This window comes from Gasterosteus aculeatus, chromosome 17, assembly GCF_964276395.1.
Source record: "Gasterosteus aculeatus chromosome 17, fGasAcu3.hap1.1, whole genome shotgun sequence".
Taxonomy (NCBI): domain Eukaryota; kingdom Metazoa; phylum Chordata; class Actinopteri; order Perciformes; family Gasterosteidae; genus Gasterosteus; species Gasterosteus aculeatus.
In genome coordinates this window covers 13,953,518-13,974,670 of record NC_135705.1, presented here as the reverse complement: position 1 = coordinate 13,974,670, position 21,153 = coordinate 13,953,518, and the positions used below count along the sequence as shown (strand labels likewise).

The window sequence follows — 21,153 nt, the reverse complement described above, 5'->3', positions numbered from 1 at the left end:
GGTTGCTGTCCAGCCTCCCTTCCACCTCAGGCTACACGCCTCCATAGCTGAGTGACTGGAGTGGCCTGTAAAACAGGTAGAGAGAGATTGTCAGATGATAAGACGACACACGCCCTGCATTGGGACAGGCGGAAGGTAAAGAAAGCGAGAGGTGATAAAGTGGAGTGAAATTGTAATTATAAATGGGAAAAGTGCCTTTGTTAAGTAAAAATGTTTTTAAAACAAATAATTTCAATATAACCCAGCATTAGTAACTTCCAATAATCAAAGAAATGACACTTGATTTTGAATATAGTAATGATGGGCCATCGTGAGGAATTTGGTAGCATCTAGAAATTGCTTTTTTTCCTCCACAAACAATACAAAAAAAAATTAAAAATAGAAACATGACTGTGGCCCCGTGAAGAGAACCTGCTCCGTATGTAGATACATACTTTAAGGCAGTGGTTCCCAAACATTTTTCGTCAGGGTCTCTTTTAATGATACAGGGACATTGTAAGACCCCCCATTGTAAGAACCACAACGACTTAACAGTTTTATTTTACTCCATTTTTTCTGCATCTCTTTTTTCACCTTTTTGCTGTTTCTCTGATTCTGCATGTCTACCTCTGTCTGTCTGTCTCTCTCTCTCTCTCTCTCTCTCTCTCTCTCTCTCTCTCTCTTTGCTGCGCTCGTCCCCTTGTAACCTGAGCCGCTCTGCGGTGCATGTTTTGAACACAACGCAGTTAGTGTTTTAAATTGTTTTTACCATGGCTGTCTGTTAGGGTTGGTGATGAAGCTGCGACCCTCATTTATTTGCTGGAGGGAAGGACACAACATGTTGAGACTTCTCTGTTTTACCTACCCTATTCAGGTGTTGATTATGTTGAAGTTTATAAAAAGTAGATGGATAAATATTACATAATAATTCATGAAAAAAATGCTAATGCTGCCATGAGGTTTTGACATGTTAATAATATGACAAGTTGGTTCTGGTTAAAACAATTCTCACCATGCATCAGTTGAGTTCTTGTCTTGCCTTGCGTGTTTCTTCCCAGTGAGGGCCTGCATTCTTTTTCCTTCTTCCCAAACTTTTCACATGCAGATGCCTTTAATTTCTACTACGGTGTGGAACTTTACTCCAAAGCTCAAATCTCTGCTGTCCAACAGCTATTTGGAGAATCGGTATGTGCAAGTTTTGTTACTAACTAACTTTGAAGTGATGGGCAAAACTAAATGGTGATCTAAGAATTGTGTGACCTTCTGTTTTACACACTAGCATGCAAATACCTTTACACTATCTCTCACACTGTTTTCTTATTCCTAACAGTATCATTTTTACTGGAGCAACAAAGATGAACATCCAAAGAAAATCTTGTTTCTGAAGAAAAGGTCATTGAGCTTGGTCTGTGCTTGTATGAAAAAACAATGGTCATGATTATCAGGAATCGAGAACGCAAGCCTGGTCAAGTTCGGATTACCTGGAACATGAAAAACAAAAGATGATAAATCAAGATTTGGGGGATAATATGCAAATGTATGCATATGTTTGTTTGAGTTGATAAATTGAAATGGGGCCATGTGCGTCAGTAGAGGGGGAGGGATCATTCAGTTCTGAAACAATGCTTTGTACAAGTCCTTGTCCATGTCGTATTGGAATGTATCATTTATGTGGCATATAAAATTACTCCAAGAAAAAAAGTAACTGGAGTGCTCACCATTTCATTTGTTAGCATATGCATGCACAAAAACAGGGCGTAAACACATGCAAAAACACAAAAGGCTCACACACACACACACATACACTGCTGGCTTCCTCATACTAGATCACTTGGTGTGACCTACTTAGACTCTCCTTTTGTACCTTAGCAGTATATGTAAATTCGGTGTGGGCCCTCTACCGTATTCATGTTAGACAATATTTTGTGGATCGGTCTTGAAAGCATAGCAGATAAACACAAAACAAAACAAAACCAGCAGACAGGAGTGGGGGGGTTGGGGTGTAGTTGCGCACTCTCTGACTTAATGTCACTCTTCTGTCACTAGCTTTCCTCTGTTGATTCAACATCTTTGTCCCTGGATGCTGAAACCTGTTCAACAGCTACAACCTAGAGTAGTTTACTTTTCTTTCATGTTTGTTTGAATTATGTTGTTCAGTAGTTAACACACGTGACATAAAACATACTCCTTTGTTGTTCTTGCAGCAGTTTGGTTAATGTTTAAAGCTATTTCCATTCCTAATTAATACACCACTATCTCTGGTGCTACATCTTTCTTATCCAAAGCGCAAAACCTCATACTGTAAGTGTGTCATTCTAAAATGGCTAATTAACAATCATTGCTTACCAACTCGTTTTTCCACTGAAAACATGCAGCTTTGTTCCGTTTGGTAACAGCTACTACTCGTTCGCCGAAATACCCCCCCTCCTCCCCCAACATTTATTTATATAGTAACGCTTACTTTTCAGCTTTTAACATGGGTGGAAAAACATAATTTGCCTATTATGGTTGAGAGTTAGTGGGGAGTTACGTGCATGAGTACAGATTTCTTAGTTATCTATGATAAGCTACTTCCTAAACGTGAACAATGAAATATATTATATTTTAGTAGAATGTTACACATTCACTCAAACACAATCTCAAATTGACTGGTTAAGAAACTTGCAGCTATGGATCAGCCGTGTTGAAGATGATGAATGAATGAATGTTTGCAGATGGACACTTATATTCAGCATCCAAAATCAGAACCCAGATCTGGAGCAGGATCAAGTAACGTTATGTCTTTCTTCAACTTCTTTCAATCTAGTGTATCTCAAGCATACACATTATAGGACATTTTAACCATGTAATGTCAAAAACAGACGCTTTCAAGAAGTTCAGAAGGGCAAACAATGTCTATCAGATTCTGTTGAGTACAATCAAACCATTCATGGACCATGGCAAAAACACAAAAGACGAATTCTGAATCGTTTGGACACACGACCGCACCCCTCTGTGCTTGTTTTGGCATTCTCTTTAAGGTTGTGGGTGTGTTCATCACGAGGGAGTGTTGTTGTTGGATTGTAATCTCAATAGTTCCACAGTTTCACCACCTGCGAAAAAGTACACACCCTAACAACACATCAGCTTGCGTAAACCAAGTGAAAAGACAAACTGCAATAAATGTGTAAAATAAAAGGGTTAAAATTAGTCTCTCAGAGAATGTCTCACTAACAAGCTAAGCTGCATTGCATAGTTGCCAGTATTTACTGATTTCACACAGAGATGTAAAGTCAACTGCGTGGCATGCCAACACATTTACATTACATTACATTATAGGTCATTTAGCTGACGCTTTTATCCAAAGCGACTTACATTGCATTTATAACCCATGGCTTTTTACATTTTTGCCCGGGGAGCAATTAAGGGTTAGGGGTATTGCTTTACAAACACATCCGCAATGTTTGTTTGAAAATTACAATGAGAGATATTACTTTACAATTCTCGACTTCAACACCTTGCTTATAGACCACACACACTGCCTTACGATAATTATTGGAGGATGCCATGGGAAATCTGGCACACAATGCATGACTCATTCGCCGTCAGACAAGGAAGATCATGCAGGTTGTCTAGCCAAATGGAAACTTAGCAACAGAGTAATGCGCTTGCGTGTGTCCATAAGTATTTGAGATTAAGTCATACAGTTTTTCTGACTGAACTGTTTTTTAAACCGTTGCAACATTGATCACAATTATCTTTTTGTTATTCTTAAGAACTGGGTAATATCAAAGTGAATCCATTCACATTGATAAAACCAGCTTCTTTGTTTGTTTTTACTTGTGGTAGTGGTGTGGATCTTTATATGATAATGTTGGTCCAGACTTTTGTCTGGACATAAACGGTTGGCTTTATTGCCATGACTCACTGAATACAATCAATGACTCATCTTTTTATATTTTTTATTTAGCACAATCATTTAGGCAAAGTTTTAATATTCACAGTATTTTATGACCAATGCTCATTGGCTCTAATTTCTTGCTTTATCTTTTTTTCGACTTTTTGACCCAAAAATACCTTTTTTGGGATATTTTTTAGTAGGGTAAGTAATTCTGTTTTCTATTTTTTAAGTGGGATGTGGTCCTGGATAGTGATTATAACGCAAACAACAACTTCTCTTAGCAGGTCTGAACACCTCCTACATAGTGACACTAACTGGCCTCACAGAGAAACCATATATACAAAGAAAGTCATCGGTCCACACATCCAATACCAGTTTCATTGAAACAATGAACTTTTAATGCTGCATGTTGTTTTCACATAACAAATTCTATAGGATCTGTTTTAAGTTAAAGTCATAAAAGGGTGTGACTACTCAGGAGTCCCAGTAAACGCAATCAGGAGTTGAAGGACCTTACATGGTATGAAACCTGTTTGTCAACCTCCCATTCATAACAGCTCTGAGAGTGTATACACATGACTGCTTGTCAGTCAGAAGCACAATGACATAGAAGCTGGCAAGTATATTTATGATTAAAAAATTCAGTTTGACAATTTGAATATCCCAGAACCCTAGTGTATAGAGTGAAAACAATCTTTATTATGTTATCACAATATATGCTCTCTCTACGATTTACTACCAAAAATACGACTTCACTGGGCGACTGTGGGTGAGTGGGGAGCACGGTCGTCCTCCAATCTGACGGTTGGCGTTGGGGGTTGGATACCAGGCTCTGCTAACCCGCATGTCGATTTGTCCTTGGGCAAGACACCTAACCCAACATTGCTCCTGTAGCTGTGACTACAGTGTGTGAATGTTAGTTACGGATGTACAGGTGGCACTGTGTATGGTAGCTACTGTCATCGGTGTATGACAGGGTGTGAATGGGTGAATGATGTCATGTAGTGTTAAAGCGCTTTGAGTGGTCGGAAGCGCTATACAAGTACAGTCCATTTACTGTTTGTTATTGTTCCTGTGGTGCCTAGCAACCAATGTATTGTCATTACCTACTCATTAACTATATGAATCCCTTTATTGTGGTTCTGTGTGGTGTGTGGTTTTTGTGAGCATATTGAGAAGGGTTTGCCAATTATTATTTAGTTTACATGGAAATATGTTGTAAAGGATCCTACTAAACAGCGGGGCCTCTGCGGGGTACTTGGCACATACGTGCATACTTGCAGGTTTGAACTGGTGAAAGAACAGCACTATGTGTCATCACATCACCACACCCTTCTAGCCTCCAGGACTCTATCTATCTATTTAGAAGGAAATTATTAACTTGTACTTTAAAACCAAACTCTGCCAAGAGGAAGCAAGAGCTTTGCTCCTGGCAAAGAGATTAGTACTTGACACTATAACACCTGATTGGCACAATGTTAAGCAGAAGAGTATGAAGTAAAATTCTGACTTTTAAACTAACATTAAAATGACACAGTTGTTGGAGAGACGAAGTGTGGCAACCCTCTCCCCCGTTCGGCTTTTAACCTCGCACACCGCCTCATGGAAAAAGTCGTTACTATTACCTGGCGTGGATGTAACGTAAGCGACAATGTCGGCTCTTTCCGGTGTGTAAAACGAACCACCCTACAGCGCCCACGGACCAATTGCGTCCTACGTCATATCTGTGCTCCAGCACAGCGCCCCGCTGCATTATGTCGTAGCGGAGGGTGGTCTGCTCTTCAGTGTGGATACTTGGAGGCGAGCGTGCTGAAGGGTCATCAGTAAAATGACACCTGTGCTCGTTAGCAAATACCTGCGTCCTATATGCTGAGGATCTTTCAATAACCCTTATGGAGTCTTAGTTATTGGTTCTCTCTCCCACTGAGACACCCATTTAATTATTGGTTGACCTCTGTTTGTGTCGCTAAAATACAACACTGCACTTACATACTTTTTTTCACTCATGCACTCTCTCTACAATACTTATTGATTCCATATACTACGGTTAGTTTCTCTTATGGTCTTTATATCACTAGATAAGTGATTATTTAGTGTGGGTGCCTCTCCCTGTTTTGTCATGATGAGACATTTTACGCTGTAATTTGACCTTTTCTACAATTAAAAAAGGACATGTAAAGACGAGAACCGGGAGTAAGACAAATAAAAAATAGTAACGCCCTTAAGGTTCCCCTGAGAAGGTAATTCCCTTTTAAAATACAATTGTTTTGGATGTATGGTCAAAAAATCCAGACCGTAAATCTAAATTACAACACCTTCATTATTCCATTATTTTAGGAAATCGACACCAAAGTTAACCCTGCTTATATATTATATAAGCTATTATGTAATAACAAATTTTCATAAAAATAATATATTAATGATGTCATTATAATGTCATCAAGTATTTTGTACTTGTTCAAATAATATAATTTCTCTATGTATTTAAAACACAAGAATTATTCTTATGGTTCTAATTTTAATCTAAAAGATAATCTTGATATCAAAAAAGGTTTAAAGCAGATTAAGCAGGACCAGGTTCATTTAGTGTGACACACCCAAACATTCTCTACAGGGAAGTAATATGCAAGATATGCACAGAATGACAGACCAACACCTCAGATAACTCGCAAAATGACACAAACACACCTTTCATGTCAAGTTAAGCCGGTAACACCCATCAGCTAGTTTACAGTTCACACGTCATTTTTCATCATTTGTACACAGAGCTTTTGTTGAGGGTTTCTCTTGACACAAGTTTGAGCTGGAACATTTTAAAAGCATATTTGACATTTCAATCAGTTGACTAATCCCGCTGCATGCAGTAACTCTTGACAACTGCTACCCAAGAAGAGGTATTTGCTCAACCATACAATTTAAATAAATGAGTACCTCCATTGGCATAGGTGAGTAATTAAAAAGGAAAACATTGTAATTTTGTTTTTTTCAAAAAGAAAAAACGTATGTTGTCATTGTATCCGTTAAGTAAAATTACCCAACAACTTGTGATATGTGATCTTGAGTAACTCTGGCAGCATGCACTAAGGTTGGATAGCATCTATAATTTAGAGCTACACACCATTGAGGCTGGGCAGATTAGTTCTGTCAGATCATAAATGACACACATAGTTGTAACCTGACTGCTAGGTCAAGCCACCAGGTTCCCCCGACTTGCAGTACATTTACTAAAAGTTTAAGTTTCCTACTCAAGAGATGGCTTGCCTGAACAAAAAGCAGTTTGGGATGCTTGGGAGGTATATGGGACACTGATTTCTTCAGAAACCCACAGCTGTTTTTGTTTCTGTTATTTAAAGGGGCACACCTCAACCAGGCATCCAGAATGTTAAATGTTTTTCCTTTCAACACATTGTGATCCATCAACAGCCTCAACCCCAAGCCTGCAGAGGAATTCAGACCTGTCAATCAAGCTTTTTTCTCATTGTTTAAAACACCCATTGCTAGTGCATCTTTAGTAGTGTTTTTTTACACAGAGTATGTGAGCCCTTAAACTTAGGCAGGTAGCTTAAGACGGATTGCTGCATTAATGTGTGACATTTTACAATGCACCGCTATAACCTGGCAGTCTATTCAAGCTTTTGAAAATGCCCAGCTCTTCTTCCTCTGCTGCTGCTGCAGCTGCTTCTTCTTTGTTGTGTAAGCATCTGCACATCCATTGTTGCTGCTAATCTTTAATCAGCGTCATCATCCCTGCATCCACGAGAATACCCTGACATTCACTACACTTGTCAAGATGGCTTGGTTTTTCTTGTTTTGTTTTTCTTTCTTCTTCCTGCCCCTCGTGTTCCTGGATTAACTTCACTTCTTCCCTTTTGATCCCTGGTCATGCGTTGGGGTCCTACTTCAATTTAAAACTTGACAGAGCAATCCCTAAGTCAAGAATCAAGAAGGAGTAACCGCAGAAGTGACGAGGGACACTGGGGAGGTGAAGGTGATTGGACATGAAACGATGGGAAGTGAAGTTAAACCAGGAACACGAGTGGCAGAAAGAATACAAGATAAAACAGGAAAAACCCAAACACCTTAAATACTGCCATGCAGTTTTCTACTATATATATATATATATATATATATATATATATATATATATATATATATGACTAACTGAACATAGTGTGTGTGACTAACTGAACATAATTTGCATAAACCAAACAAATGAAGGTCACAAGAATAAGTTACACAAGAAAAGAGACACACCTCAAGCAGGCATCTAACTGAAAATGCTTAAGAGGAATTCCGGATCTGTTACCTGAGAATATAACATCTTTTCTTCATGGTTTAAAACACTTGTCAGTTTTCTACTGTGGATATCAAGACGTGTACAGACAAATCCTGCAAGAAACGAATTGACAAGATGATAAAACATGTTACCGCGGGTGTCATTTTAGTGTATTGAGACAATTAAATCTGACAGTTTACATGACAAAGTCATAAAACATCGTACCATCTTTTCTTTAATGGTTTAGGTACAAGCAAATCTGAACAGACAACCTGTCTCATTGAGACAAAGGTTGTGATCTTTTGAGCTCATAGACTGCCGCACTGACAACTCACCCGTTGTTTACGCAAATTGTGTTAATGTGTTGTGGGCCAGGTCCTTGAATTCAGATGTTAGACTGCTGAGACAATGGAAATACTCAGCACTATTAAAATAAATCTCCATAAAGAATAGAAAATATACAATTAATGATAATACTGAATAAATAAAAGAGCAGTTTGTGGATAATTTGCAGATTAATAAAAAATGTTTCAACAAAGATTACCTCTATTGAGGGCTTAACAGTCTTTAATTTGCCTACAAGCAGTTGGGTGCAGAGGTAAGAAAACCACTTCCTTTATGTTCTTTAGTCATTGGGTGTGTACTTTGTACTCTAGCATACTTTACAGTGATGTATTGAATAGATTACAGGTAAAAGTGCAACCTGTTTGAAGCCATTCACTCTGGTTTAGACTGAGGAATGTGATGCTCATCTATCAGCCACAGTGCTGCAGCCAAGGTACTTTCAATGTCTTGTACAACCCATATCTAACATTAATTGATCTGGTAATGCTATGGATGTATGTGTACATATGCTATATATATTTATTAGAGCCTTTTCTTTCTTCTGTACTTTCTCCTTCTAAAAGTTTTTTTTTTTTTATAAGTCCAGATTTGGAAAAGTTTTCTTCAACACAGTGTCCTTCAGCGTTGACATTTCAGCCTGCTGCAACAAGAACAGTGCACGTTATTTCAGCTGGACAGCAGAGACGGGAAGGCTGAAGGTGCATCTCCTCGAGGCATTATGGACAACTAGCAATGAATTGAAATGTGTTTAATCAATCAATGCATTTTATGAATGAATGAATGAAAAAAAAGATTCTGAATCCAGCTATTTGTTTGTTTCTACTGTAACCAACAGACTGCAGCAGCATATGGGTGTGTGCTACTAAAGCAATAAGGTACGAGAGGCTGTACATTATCATCCAATAATGGAACAGTTCGGGGGCGTGGTTAAGGCTGGCGAATGCCTCTGCGTCTGCGTCATTACGCACAGTCGTGTCGATGCACTCGTTTCAATTCATGGTTCAAAAAGGCTTGTGCGTGTTGCAAGGCAATTCATCGCCAGAACCAGGGCTGTAGTGGAGGGTAAACGCACGTAAACGCCGTTTACGCACCTCTAGAATTTTGGAAATAGCGTTTACGCACCTATAAATAGCGTTTACGCACCTCAAAGTTCCCTGCGCCTTGTATTCTTCCGTTGGAATAATCCGAAATAAACTTGGTGTAATTTTAAAACAGCTAAGACTACGTTTCCTATTGTTGAACATATAAACGCTGTAGTCTGAATCATTTCCATCTGCGCTGTATTACGGTCTGTGAGCATCCAATCAGTGCCTTGCGGCTGCAGCAGCGACACCAATCAGGATCCAGGAGGTGTAAACACACGTTGTGGATCAGCCCAGTGGTCCCCAACCTTTCTTACCTCACGGACCGGTTTCATGTCAGACAATATTTCGCGGACCGGTCGAGAAGGTCCGACGGGGGGGGTGGTAGTAGTCGTTGCGGGCGGAACGACCGACGGGGGGGGTGTAGTAGTCGCGCGCTCTGTGTTCGCTGGTCGTGCACAAGAAAAACGCCTGATGACGTGTAGATTAGAAAACAAGTCAGTTCTCAATGTGAAAAAAACATGCTGTATAGGCTATTTATGATGACATAGGTAGTACATGAGTGTTCCTTTAACATATGTTGTCAGTTTAATTGACAGGCTGCATAACAGGTTAACTCTTAAAATCCAACATATTTTTTCAGGCAGTGATAGGACAGGCAATGATGCAGAGAGCACATGGAGAGGAGAAACACCAGGTCCAATAGAGAGAGGAGAAGCACAGAGGAGAACACGCGTTCTGGGGTTCATGGCTCCTCTGTGCAAGGCAGGACCTGACGTGGAGGACAAGGAGGCCCTCAGGGCACTACTGTAAAAAGTAGACTCCGTATGTAGATAGTTCTTAATATGCAATTGTCTTGTTGTGTTGTGTTGACATACTTTTCTTTACTGTTTTCTTAAATTTAATAAACTACAAACTACTAACCCATTTATTCATTGTCATTGATTGTATATGACTTTTACTGATAACATAATGCAATATAGCCAGGACAGCCTTACAGAGTCGCGATGCTTTGTGTTGCGTTGCTTCGCATCGCGTCGAGGTCTGTATGATCACAAAATTCAGAGTTTACCCACCTCTAATTTTACCACTACAGCACTGGCCAGAACAATAGGTAGAGTAATATTTTTTGCCGAAGATGACCTAGAGAGTGTCATGGAAGTCGTTTATTTATTTATTTATCACAGACTTTTTTTGCCCCCTGCATCGCCACTGCTGCTTTTCATTGTCTTTCATTGACAAAAATTCTTCAATCTGATTTTTTCTCTCGCAAAAAATCTTCGTTTTACTAATGGCGGCATTGTGCTATGAAACCGGAAATGTGAGACTGAAAGGAAGTAGTTAGCGGACCAATCACAGCCTTGCGGGCTGCGAGAGGCTTGCCTAGCTTTTGACGCAAAAAATGGGTCGACGCACGCAAGGAGGGGTGAAAAGGCATGCAAGTGACATGCAAAAGCTTTAGGGCCGACGCGAAGCAGTTACATTATTGAAGATAAATTACTGCCTCAAGTATCTTATTCCTTTTGTGATACGGTTACCAGCGAAATTATAATTAGTAAGTAAATAGCTGCCTCTCAGCAAAAAATAGTATTACCCACCAAACCTTGTGTAGCACATTTCAGTAGTCTAGAGAAAAAATAGTCCCCGTACATGCACGTAAACAGCATTGGGTCCCGCACCATCTCATTCATTCACATCGGTCATGACGTCCACCCTAATTGTCCGGTTGCGAAAGCTCGCATTGCGCAAAACCGATCATTTGTGGGATTTTTGGGGGTTTTCGGCAATCACCGCCGAGCTAAAAGCTAAAATGTAGCGCAAAAGCTAACCTGTTACTTTGAGTGTGCAGTGATGTGGAACGCTCGGGTCAACAGCAACTGTTCATTATCGCTCAATAATATAGCCCTCGTGACTCACTTTCAACCAATCAGAACATTTGATCTCATCTACCCATATTGTAAAACACGATACGTCCTTGTAGCAAAAGCTGTCTCAGCAGATTCCTTTACGAGGCAAACAAACACACTCCCAGAAGATATTCAAAGGTTTAAGTCAATCACTCACAAATAAGACACAACCCTGTGAGGACTACGACTCATGTCCAACTATGCATTTTTTTATTTATCATATAGATTTCTATTTACATCAACCGTAAACAGATTCCGTTGACACAGATTGTAGCCATGTCTTTTATAGCATTTGTTGTTTCTATGAAGTTAAATGTACAGTCGCATTCCATGGTAACCATGTGTGTATATATATAAATATATATATAAATATATATATATATATATATATATATATATATATATATATATTTGCTCCACTACATTTGTTGCTCCAGTTACTAATTGCACTGTAAATATCAGCAGTAGCAACAGCAAGTCTTAGATGCAGCATCTTCACTGTTGAAATACTGCTGACCCATACCATGTTATTTCTACTTTATATCTCTTTTCGTTTGTCACCATTTCCATAGTAAAGACTGTGATAAACAATTTACATTTAATCACTGTCAGAGAGTTAGATACAACTACTTGACTGTGCAAAGTTAACATAACCGACCTGTTAAAGTAAGCACAAGCTTACCGATTAATGCCAGGATGCACTTTCCTTATTTTTAACAGGCAAATTTACAATTTACTTTTATATAATTTATATGAAGTTTATTAAGTATATTAAGTCAAATGTCAAAAATAGAATAAAAAGGTACACATTATATACAATATAATAAGATAGTAATATTAAATTATTAAATTAAATTAAGTTAAATAAACTAAAACTGAAACAAAAGAATAACCTTCCAAAAGAGACAATAATAATGATTTGTAAAAGGAGAAGAGGAAGAGCAGCAGCATCACAGCAGTATAGGGTTGTTATTGTTGTTATTTGGCCAGAGATGATTTATTGTAAAGTGTTATTGCACTGGGCAGGAATGATCTCCTGTATCGGTCATTGTGACAGCGGAGCTGAAGGAGTCTGTTGGAGAACGTGCTCTGCTGTCCCTCTAGCAGGTGGTGGAGGGGGTTCTCAGGATTATCCTATATGGATAATAGTTTCTTCGGTGACCTCCCCTCCAACACCTTTTCCAAGCTGTCCTGTTTGCAGCCAATGATGGAGCCGTCCTTCTTAACAAGTTTTTTAAGTCTGTTGGTGTCACCGGCTCCAATGCTGCTCCCCGAGCAGGCCACGGCGGAGTACAAAGCACTGGTCACAACAGACTGATAGAACATCTCCAACATCTTGCTGCACACATGGAAGGATCGAAGCTTCCTCAGGAAAAAGAGTCGACTCATCCCCTTCCTGTAGACGGCGTTGATGTTGGTCTTCCAGTTCAGTCTGTTGTCGATGGAGACACCCAGGTACTTGTAGTCCTCGACCATGGCCACCTCCTCTCCCAAAACCCTCAGCGGTAGCGGAGCCGTCGTCTTCCTCCCGAAGTCGACCACCATCTCTCTGGTCTTGGCCACATTCAGGAGCAGGTGATTTCTGCCCGCCCACACCACAAAGTCCTCCACTACTGCCCTGTACTCCTCCTCCCGTCCATCCCTTATACACCCTACCACTGCAGAGTCATCAGAGAATTTCTGCAGATGGCAGGACTCTGAGTTATACTCGAAGTCAGTGGTGTACAAGGTGAACAGGAAGGGAGACAGAACAGTTCCCTGTGGAGCTCCAGTACCACTGACCACTGTATCAGACAGCACGCTGCCCAGTCGGACAAACTGTGGCCTGCCTGTCAGGTAGTCAGTGATCCAGGAGACAGTGGACGAGTCCACCCCCACCACCCGCAGCTTCTCACTCAGCAGCAGTGGTTGGATGGTGTTGAAGGCACTGGAGAAATCAAAGAAAGTTATTCTCACAGAGCCACCCTTTCCATCCAGGTGCGACTGGGCTCGTTGCAGCAGGTAGATGATGGCGTCATCCACTCCCACACGAGGCTGGTATGCAAACTGCAGCGGGTCAAGTGAAGATTTCACCTGCGGCCTGAGGCGGGCCAAGACCAGCCTGTCCAGCACCTTCATCACATGGGATGTGAGGGCGACCGGTCGATAGTCATTAAGGCCAGATGCAGCTCACCAGAGGCGCCCGGGGATAGGGGGGAAGTCAGCTGAGGTGTTTGGGAGGTGAGGTGTGAGGAGAAGACAGATGAGGGCTGTGAGCTGAACCTGTTGAAGAAGCAGTTCAGCTCGTTTGCCCTCTCCTCAGGGAGCCCCCTGGTTGACTCTGTCTTCCCTTGAAGCCTGAGATCTCTTTCATGCTGGACCACACTTTCATGCTGGACCATGTCCTCCCCATGTGGTCCACACAGCACATTCCAGTCTGTGGACTCAAAGCAGTCCTGCAGTGCCTCCTTAGCCTCCTGTGACCATCTCCTCACAGTCCTGGTGGTCACAGGCTGCTTCTGCACCAGAGGAACATAACTTGGAGTCAGCAGGACCAGGTTGTGATCCGACCTGCCAAGCGGGGGAAGGGCGGTAGCACTGTATGCATCCATGGCATTAGCATACAGCAAGTCCAGAGTTTTATTGTTCCGTGTGGGGCAGTCAACATACTGGTGCAGAGTTGGCAGAGCTTTATCCAGAGTGATGTGGTTAAAGTCTCCTGTAACGGCCCAAAATGCACCGGGATGCTGGGTCTGTAGTTTGGACACAGTGGAGTGTATGGTGTCTACTGCTGCCTCAGCGTCAGCTGATGGAGGAACGTACACTGTGATGATGATGATGGCGGACGTGAACTCCCTCGGCAGATAATAAGGACGCATCCCCACACCTAACAGTTTGATGTTCGGGCTACAGAAGCGTTCCTTCACACACACATGGTTGGGGTTGCACCATCTCTCGCTCATTATTGTTGTTTTGAGCACATTATTTTAAGCACGAAGATACTAGAGGTGTTTTTTCATCTTAGGTGGCCTCATGCAGCTTGTGTTTCAAGACTTTATTCTGTGACATTATGTTCATGCAAAATATTAATCAAGCATCAAACCTGAAACATTTCCATTTGGCCTCAGTGTAAGTCAGCAGCCACAGTTCCCCATAAAGAGTGTGTGGGATCTGTGCAGTTTTCTTTTAAACTTAATGACCGGTTGTGTAGTCTTGGGTGTGGCACCACCACTAAGAATTCATGTTGAAACCTGTTCTTCCAGGGCTGCAAAGACCTCTTAGGCGATCATTTGCTGAGTGAGGAAAATAACTTTGACTTCAGATGAATGACTTGCTACTTTAGTACACACACACAGACAGACTCTCACATGTTGCATAAATTGCTATGTTGCATTCGTTGATAAAACTATTGCCGTATTTGAAATTGACAGCATGTTAGATTTTCTTTACTTTGCATGTGCTTTGTTTGACCTTAAGATCCATACTTTTTTACAGAAAGGGCTAAAGGTGGTTTGGCCATACCCGGACAGACACAGGCTGGCACTCGACAAAAAAATGTTAAAATATCTAGTTTAGTTTAGTTTTTGAATGCTGTTGAAACTTACTGTGTGTGTGTGTGTGTGTATAAACACACCTGAAAAGTCCCTTCAGGACAATTTCAAATTTCCGTTTCAAATTTTTGCCAACACACTGTCTTACATTGTATCTTTGAATGTTCATTTTGATATTTTTGGTAAAATGTTCATAATTTTGTGATGTTTGTTGTGTTTTTAAAAAATAATTTAAAGAGTTTTCACAGAAGTGCATCTACATCAAACTTGGATGGAAAATTGCAATCCAACAAAACCCACAAGGAGATCATGTGAAATAAAGTTTTTATTGCGGATCAAACAGGACTCCACGTGCACCAAACAATGTCTTTTGCCAACCAGAAGTCGTGAAGTTTTTTGTGAAAGATTTTGAAATGCAAAGAACTGCGGGATTAGCATAACAAGTTCAGCATGCCGAAGCTTTTTTTCACTGCTGTGAGTCACCCAACCAAAATGATAGAGCAGCAGAGCAAAGCAGATACAATAGTGTCACTTGCTGACTAAACAAGAGTGGTGCAGTGTTCTCTGAACGAGAGCACTGAGAAGCTGACTGAGAAAGTTGACTGTAAAGAATTTACAGAAACCTGCAAGACTCATCCATTGTCACCTCTTCATTAAGGATATTAAGGATTCTGGCTTCCAGAAGAAACATTATTTCATGAAGGCACATCCGTAATGAACTGAATGATAAGCTAAGTGTCTGGGTCACTTAGCCACAGCTTCAGCCTCCACCCGCTCCTCCTCCTCCATGCTCTCCACGGCTGCTGGCTCCTCGCTTGCTACCTGCTGCTTCTCTCCCTCCTCTCCCTCCTCCTTCTCCTCCTCCTTCTTCTCCTCGGTCTTGACCACCATGGTTTCTGTCTTGGTGACTGTGGTGCTCTTCACTGTTGCTCCATCAAGGGCATCGACCGAACCGCTGCTGGGCTTGACTCCACCGAAGGAGCAGCTGACGTAGGAAGGTGTTCGGGAGCTCTCCAGGCCATAGGCATTGTAGTTCAAAGCTGCATATCAAAAAGAAAAAATAAATAATTAACACAGACATACGTTTTAGCGGAAAGGGAGGTAAAAGAGGAGATATTTGGATGAAGACGTCTATTGTGACTTAAATTATGGGATAATTGAAGGGAAATTTTAGGGATTTTTAGACTCTAACATGGACAAACCACATTAAATATTTGCACCAAGTTAGTTAGAACAAAAACTTACAAGTCTGCTTGGATATATTGGTCTTTATTCCAGTTGCCAACCTGCCAGTTGCCAAGAAAAAAAAAAGATCTGTGAATATCATGAGATATACACAAAGATTTTCATGCAGAAAGACATTTCTCATCACCCCCACTGCTGCTTTCATAGCAACATCCTACCTGTACTCCTCTCCTTCCAGCAGCTTCCTGTAGGTGGCAATCTCTATGTCCAGAGCCAGCTTGACATTCATTAGTTCCTGGTACTGGCGGACTTGAAGGGTCATGTCCTGCTTGGCTCTCTGGAGCGCTTCTTCCAGGTCTCTGATGCGGAGTTTAGCGTCCTTAACTGCCAGCTCACCACGCTCCTCAGCCTCTGCAATTTGAGCTTCTAAATTGTTTCGCTTGAGCAGAGGAGAAGAGGTAGTGTGAACTGTAATACAAACATCCTATAGTCCTGATAAAACCAGTAAAAATGTGCATGAATATCATAAAACGGAAACAAAATGTATAGCGCTCACCTGTGATTTAACCATTTCAATTTCAGACTGCAGCCTCATTATCCTGCGGTTCATGTCAGCGATTTCAGCTTTGGTTGACTTCAGATCATTACCGTATTGACCGGCTGACTGCTGCATCTCTGCATACTGGTACAGACAAAGACAAGTCAGACTGACACATCAAAATTCACCAGGTAATGTTTAGTTGACGATGTTTGATTTCCTCCACATTCTTAGCACAACGTTAATTTTACATAAGAAGCAGTGATCTCACCTTGGTCTGGTACCATGACTCAGCTTCGGCTCTGCTACGGTTAGCGATGTCTTCATACTGCGCACGCACTTCTGCAACGATGGCATCCATGTCAAGGTTACGGCTGTTGTCCATCTCCACCACAACCGATGTGTCCTTGATCTGGCTTTGCAGCTCCTGGATTTCCTACACAGGATAATTAAAAAACACAAGCATAGGAAAAAACAACAACATGAGACAACATGCTCATTGTTTTAAGGTGAACTACGGCTAAATAACTCATTTGTTTTTGTGCCATTGAAAAGTAGAATACGGTAATTACTGTATCAAAAATCTGCCTCAGGAACTCAATCTCATCAGAGAGCCCATCCATTTTGGATTCCAGCTCCACTTTCATCATGTAGGCTGCATCACTGTCCTGCACAGGAAAAGGCAACACTGAGGATATTCATTGTTGCCCCGGGCTCAAGGTACAAATGACCATTGTGGGCTCATTCTGCTCTAAGGCGTATTACAGGTTGAAGATCAAAAATATATTCGACATAAACTGACCTTCTTTAGTAGGACAAAGTTGTTCTCACACTCGTTGCGCTTGTTGATCTCATCCTCATACCTAAAGAAAAAAGATAATTTTACTTACTTTAAGATAAGCTTTTCAATCAGAGAGAACTGTAATTGTATGTATGTGTGTTCTAATCTTTCCTCTCATCTGATCCAGATCCAGAACTCTATGTTTACGCCAACAGATGAATATTTTTTTTATCCGAATGTGCATTTACTTATTTAAGCAACCCCTAATCATTTAGGGGTGGCTAAACAAGCTGTAAACACAGAGGGCCAATCCCAATGTCCCACTTAAACACTGGTGCATGCTTCTGCGTCTGCATCTTTACACAACGTTGTGTCGACGCACTCATTTCAATTCATGGTTCTAAAAGACTTGCGTGTGTTGCAGAGCAATTCACCTCCAGAACATCAGGTGGAGTAACGTGTTTTTGTTGAAGACGACCTAGAGACGTCTTTGTGTTTGGAAGTTGTTGGTTGGTTTATTTATTTATCATAGACTTTATTGCCCCGTGCATCGCCACTGCTGCTTTTCATCGTGGACACATTTGTCCCGTATTTTCGTCCACAACTTTGTTCCCCTCGTTTGTGGAGATCTCCCTCCATAAATCAGGGGCCATCCGCGCGTCCTTATAGTTTTCTAGGCTTGCAAATGTTGGGTTGCAAGCCTAGAAAAATTGGTCGACGCACGCAAGGGGCGTGTCCTTGCGTCTCTCTGAAAACGCAGAAGCATAAACTAGACTAGCCTATGCTAGAACTAAAGTAAATTTACAGATAGTTGTTTGTTGAAAACATCTACCTGCTGCAATTGAAAAGTGGGAGTGAACATTGAAACTGTGCAGTTTGAATATGTCACAAATGAGAGCTGAGGGTGAACAGCAGAGTCTGTCACAACAAGAATCTACTTTGAATGTAGAAGTATATTCATTTAATCAATTTCTAAAAATATTGATTATAGCCACATTAACATACTGAACAACGAAACTTCTACTACACCCACCTGTTTTTGAAGTCCTCCACCATGCCCGTCATATGATGCAGGTCGGACTCGAGTTTGACTTTTTCGTGACCTAAGTTGTCTAGCTGCTTACGCAAGTTGGCAATGTAGGCTTCAAACATGGCATCGATGTTTGAGCGAGACGTGGTCTGTTCCTGCACAAGTTTCCACTTGGTCTCCAGCATTTTGTTCTGCTGTTCTAGAAAGCGTACCTGCAAACAAACAAGTAGAAATTAACAATAAAGAAGAGGTAAGTATTCAGAAAATTACAGTCTTGATGGTTTAATATTTCGTGGCCCATCATGTGTATATTTATGTTTGTGTTTGTCTGTGCATGTGTGTGTGTGTATTTGTGTGTGTGGTGTATAAAAAATATATAATGCATGTAAAGAGAAAGTAAACATTACTTTAAAAATGTCAATGGATTACTGGCTCAAACACATTTCAAGTCCGAATTCAAGGATGAAGTGTATGCTTTTTGCTGGGGGGGTTTCATTAACTGCACTTCTTCCGCCATATATTTGAATGGTTTTACGTGAAACACTTTGAATTGCCTTGCATTGTCTCTAAATGTCACTTCAATTACTCCTCATTCATTTCTCACCCATAAAGCCACTTTTTGACACAACGAGATACTGTGTCTCCCAGGTTCCCATTTACAACTCTTCTATTGAGCATTTATTGCAGGGTGGGGTCGTGCTACCCTTCGGCCAACATGATGACGGAGCGTGCCAAATCATGATTCAAGCTTTGTTTAACGATCTACGGAATTAGTTTCAGTGTGATTTACAGATTAACCTCTATGCTACATTGCTGCAGAGGCCACTTCTAAAGAATCGGACAGTGGGTGATTAGATAAGAATCTGATCAGGCTCAGGTGGTTGAGAGTCCACACTTCTGTCTGATAGAAAACAATATTCAGATTACTATAATCATATGTACTATGTACTCTATTTTTATAGTGAGGGCATAGCAATGCTTTATGCTGCTGACAATAACATTGCTTTAACTTATGCATCCTCATAAAGTGGGTATTATTCAGATAACTGATATGGTTCTGATGAAATGTTTTATTAGAGTGATATATTCCACTCAGTAAGCTTTTCCGCTCAACCACACCCTGTATCTTTTCTACTGTAAATGTTGTTCAGGCTTTATTTATTAAATTATTGTAATTTTAAAATATCACAACAAAAAAGAACAATGATTTTGCAAAGTAACCCTGTATGAAGGATAAGCGGCTTTGAAGATGCACTACTTTCAGGACCACCAAATCTACTTCTGCAGCATATTGGAATGCACCCCTTCAAGCAAAAAGTGTTCTTCACTTCATCCCAGCCCAATGCATTATGTTTTCAGGTTGATCGTCTTCTAACATATGGAAGTGAAGCCATTACTCAAAACAGTAGCCAGTATTTTCCACAGTATCACTGAGTATGGCTATTTTTTTACAGTTTTCCCAAGGATTACTCTGTGAAATCAGTCTTCTTTCACCTTTATCTATTTTTGCTTGTATTTCACAACTTGAAAAAACAGTTTGAGGATTTTTTTCTGCTCCGTGTGAAATTAAACAGCTTTATCCAAGTAGTAAAATAAAAGGACATACTACATCTGCCAATTGTCACTATTATTGAAATTTTGCTAATGCAGTTTTTCTGCATTGTCAAAATTGTCAAAACTGCCAATTGCCGAAATAGGCAAAAAAGAGACACAACGTCCTACTAAGACAATGGTGTAACATCTCATCTCAGTCCTGAGGTGACTGACCTTGTCAATGAAGGAAGCAAAGCGGTTGTTGAGGGTCTTGATCTGCTCCTTCTCCTGGGTGCGGACCACCTGGATGGTGGGGTCAATCTCCAGGTTCAGGGGAGCCAGCAGGCTCTTGTTCACTGTCACCGCAGTGATGGGATTCATCATTTCATTGGCCATGCCACCCATTCCGCCACCAAAGCCCCCATAGCTAAACTCTAGCCCACCTCCTCTTTGTCCAGACCCACCGCCAATATACCCACTGGCCAATTTAACCCCCCCATTGCCCACAGAAGTGCCACTGCTGCCCAATCCCCCATAGGAGCTGCGGACAGCGTAGCTCTGCCTGCCACCACTCTGTCCACCATAGCCGGAACAGGAGCGGCTGCTGAAGCCCTGAGACGGGCCCCTGGAGGAGGATACATTGGAGAAGGTGGTGGTCTTCATGGCTCTGGTAGACATGGTCGAGGAGGAAGTCTGAAGCAATGAGGTGGTTTGAGAGGAGAGACTCTGCAGAGAGAAGGGGAGCAAGCAGATACACCCTCCCAGATCCCCAGTGCTATTTATTAGAGCAGGGGAGGGACCCAGCTGAGGTTTGATTGGCTGGTGTCCTCAGCAGGGGAGTGAAGGATGGCGGAATGTCAGGAAAAAAAATCTTGTTTACTGTGTGTTGGAAGGAGTACAATAATTACATAATAGTAAGTGGCAGTATCTATAAAATATTTTTATGTCTATAATGAAAATATAACAGTGCTTTACATCATAGTAGCAAATACTTACTTATTTTGCATTTAGAACATTGTACTACACTGAACTCTACATCTTAGTTGTGTCATCCGTACCAAGCCTCACACAACCACAAACTCAGAAT

At 41.0% G+C, this 21,153-nt stretch overlaps 1 protein-coding gene across 1 annotated transcript; it reads right to left on the bottom strand.

The window, feature by feature from the left end:
- Nucleotides 1-15,311: 15,311 nt before the first annotated feature.
- Nucleotides 15,312-20,833, bottom strand: LOC120835783 (keratin, type II cytoskeletal 8). Its single transcript, XM_040204994.2, has 9 exons — nt 20,301-20,833; nt 18,537-18,745; nt 17,525-17,585; nt 17,295-17,390; nt 16,994-17,158; nt 16,741-16,866; nt 16,403-16,623; nt 16,245-16,285; nt 15,312-16,039 (listed from the first exon to the last, which is right to left on the bottom strand). Exons 1-9 carry the CDS (start codon nt 20,742-20,744, stop codon nt 15,744-15,746), a joined length of 1,659 nt encoding a protein of 552 aa, XP_040060928.2. The 5' UTR covers nt 20,745-20,833; the 3' UTR covers nt 15,312-15,743.
- Between the last annotated feature and the right edge of the window lie 320 nt (nt 20,834-21,153).

Excerpts from the sequence above, each read along its gene's own strand:
- LOC120835783 (XM_040204994.2), bottom strand. The coding sequence starts at position 20,744 with ATGTCTACCAGAGCCATGAAGACCACCACCTTCTCCAATGTATCCTCC. Across the intron at positions 18,746-20,300 it reads TTGCTTCCTTCATTGACAAG|GTACGCTTTCTAGAACAGCA; the intron begins GTCAGTCACCTC and ends GTTTGTTTGCAG. Across the intron at positions 16,040-16,244 it reads CAATATATCCAAGCAGACTT|CTTTGAACTACAATGCCTAT; the intron begins GTAAGTTTTTGT and ends TTTGATATGCAG.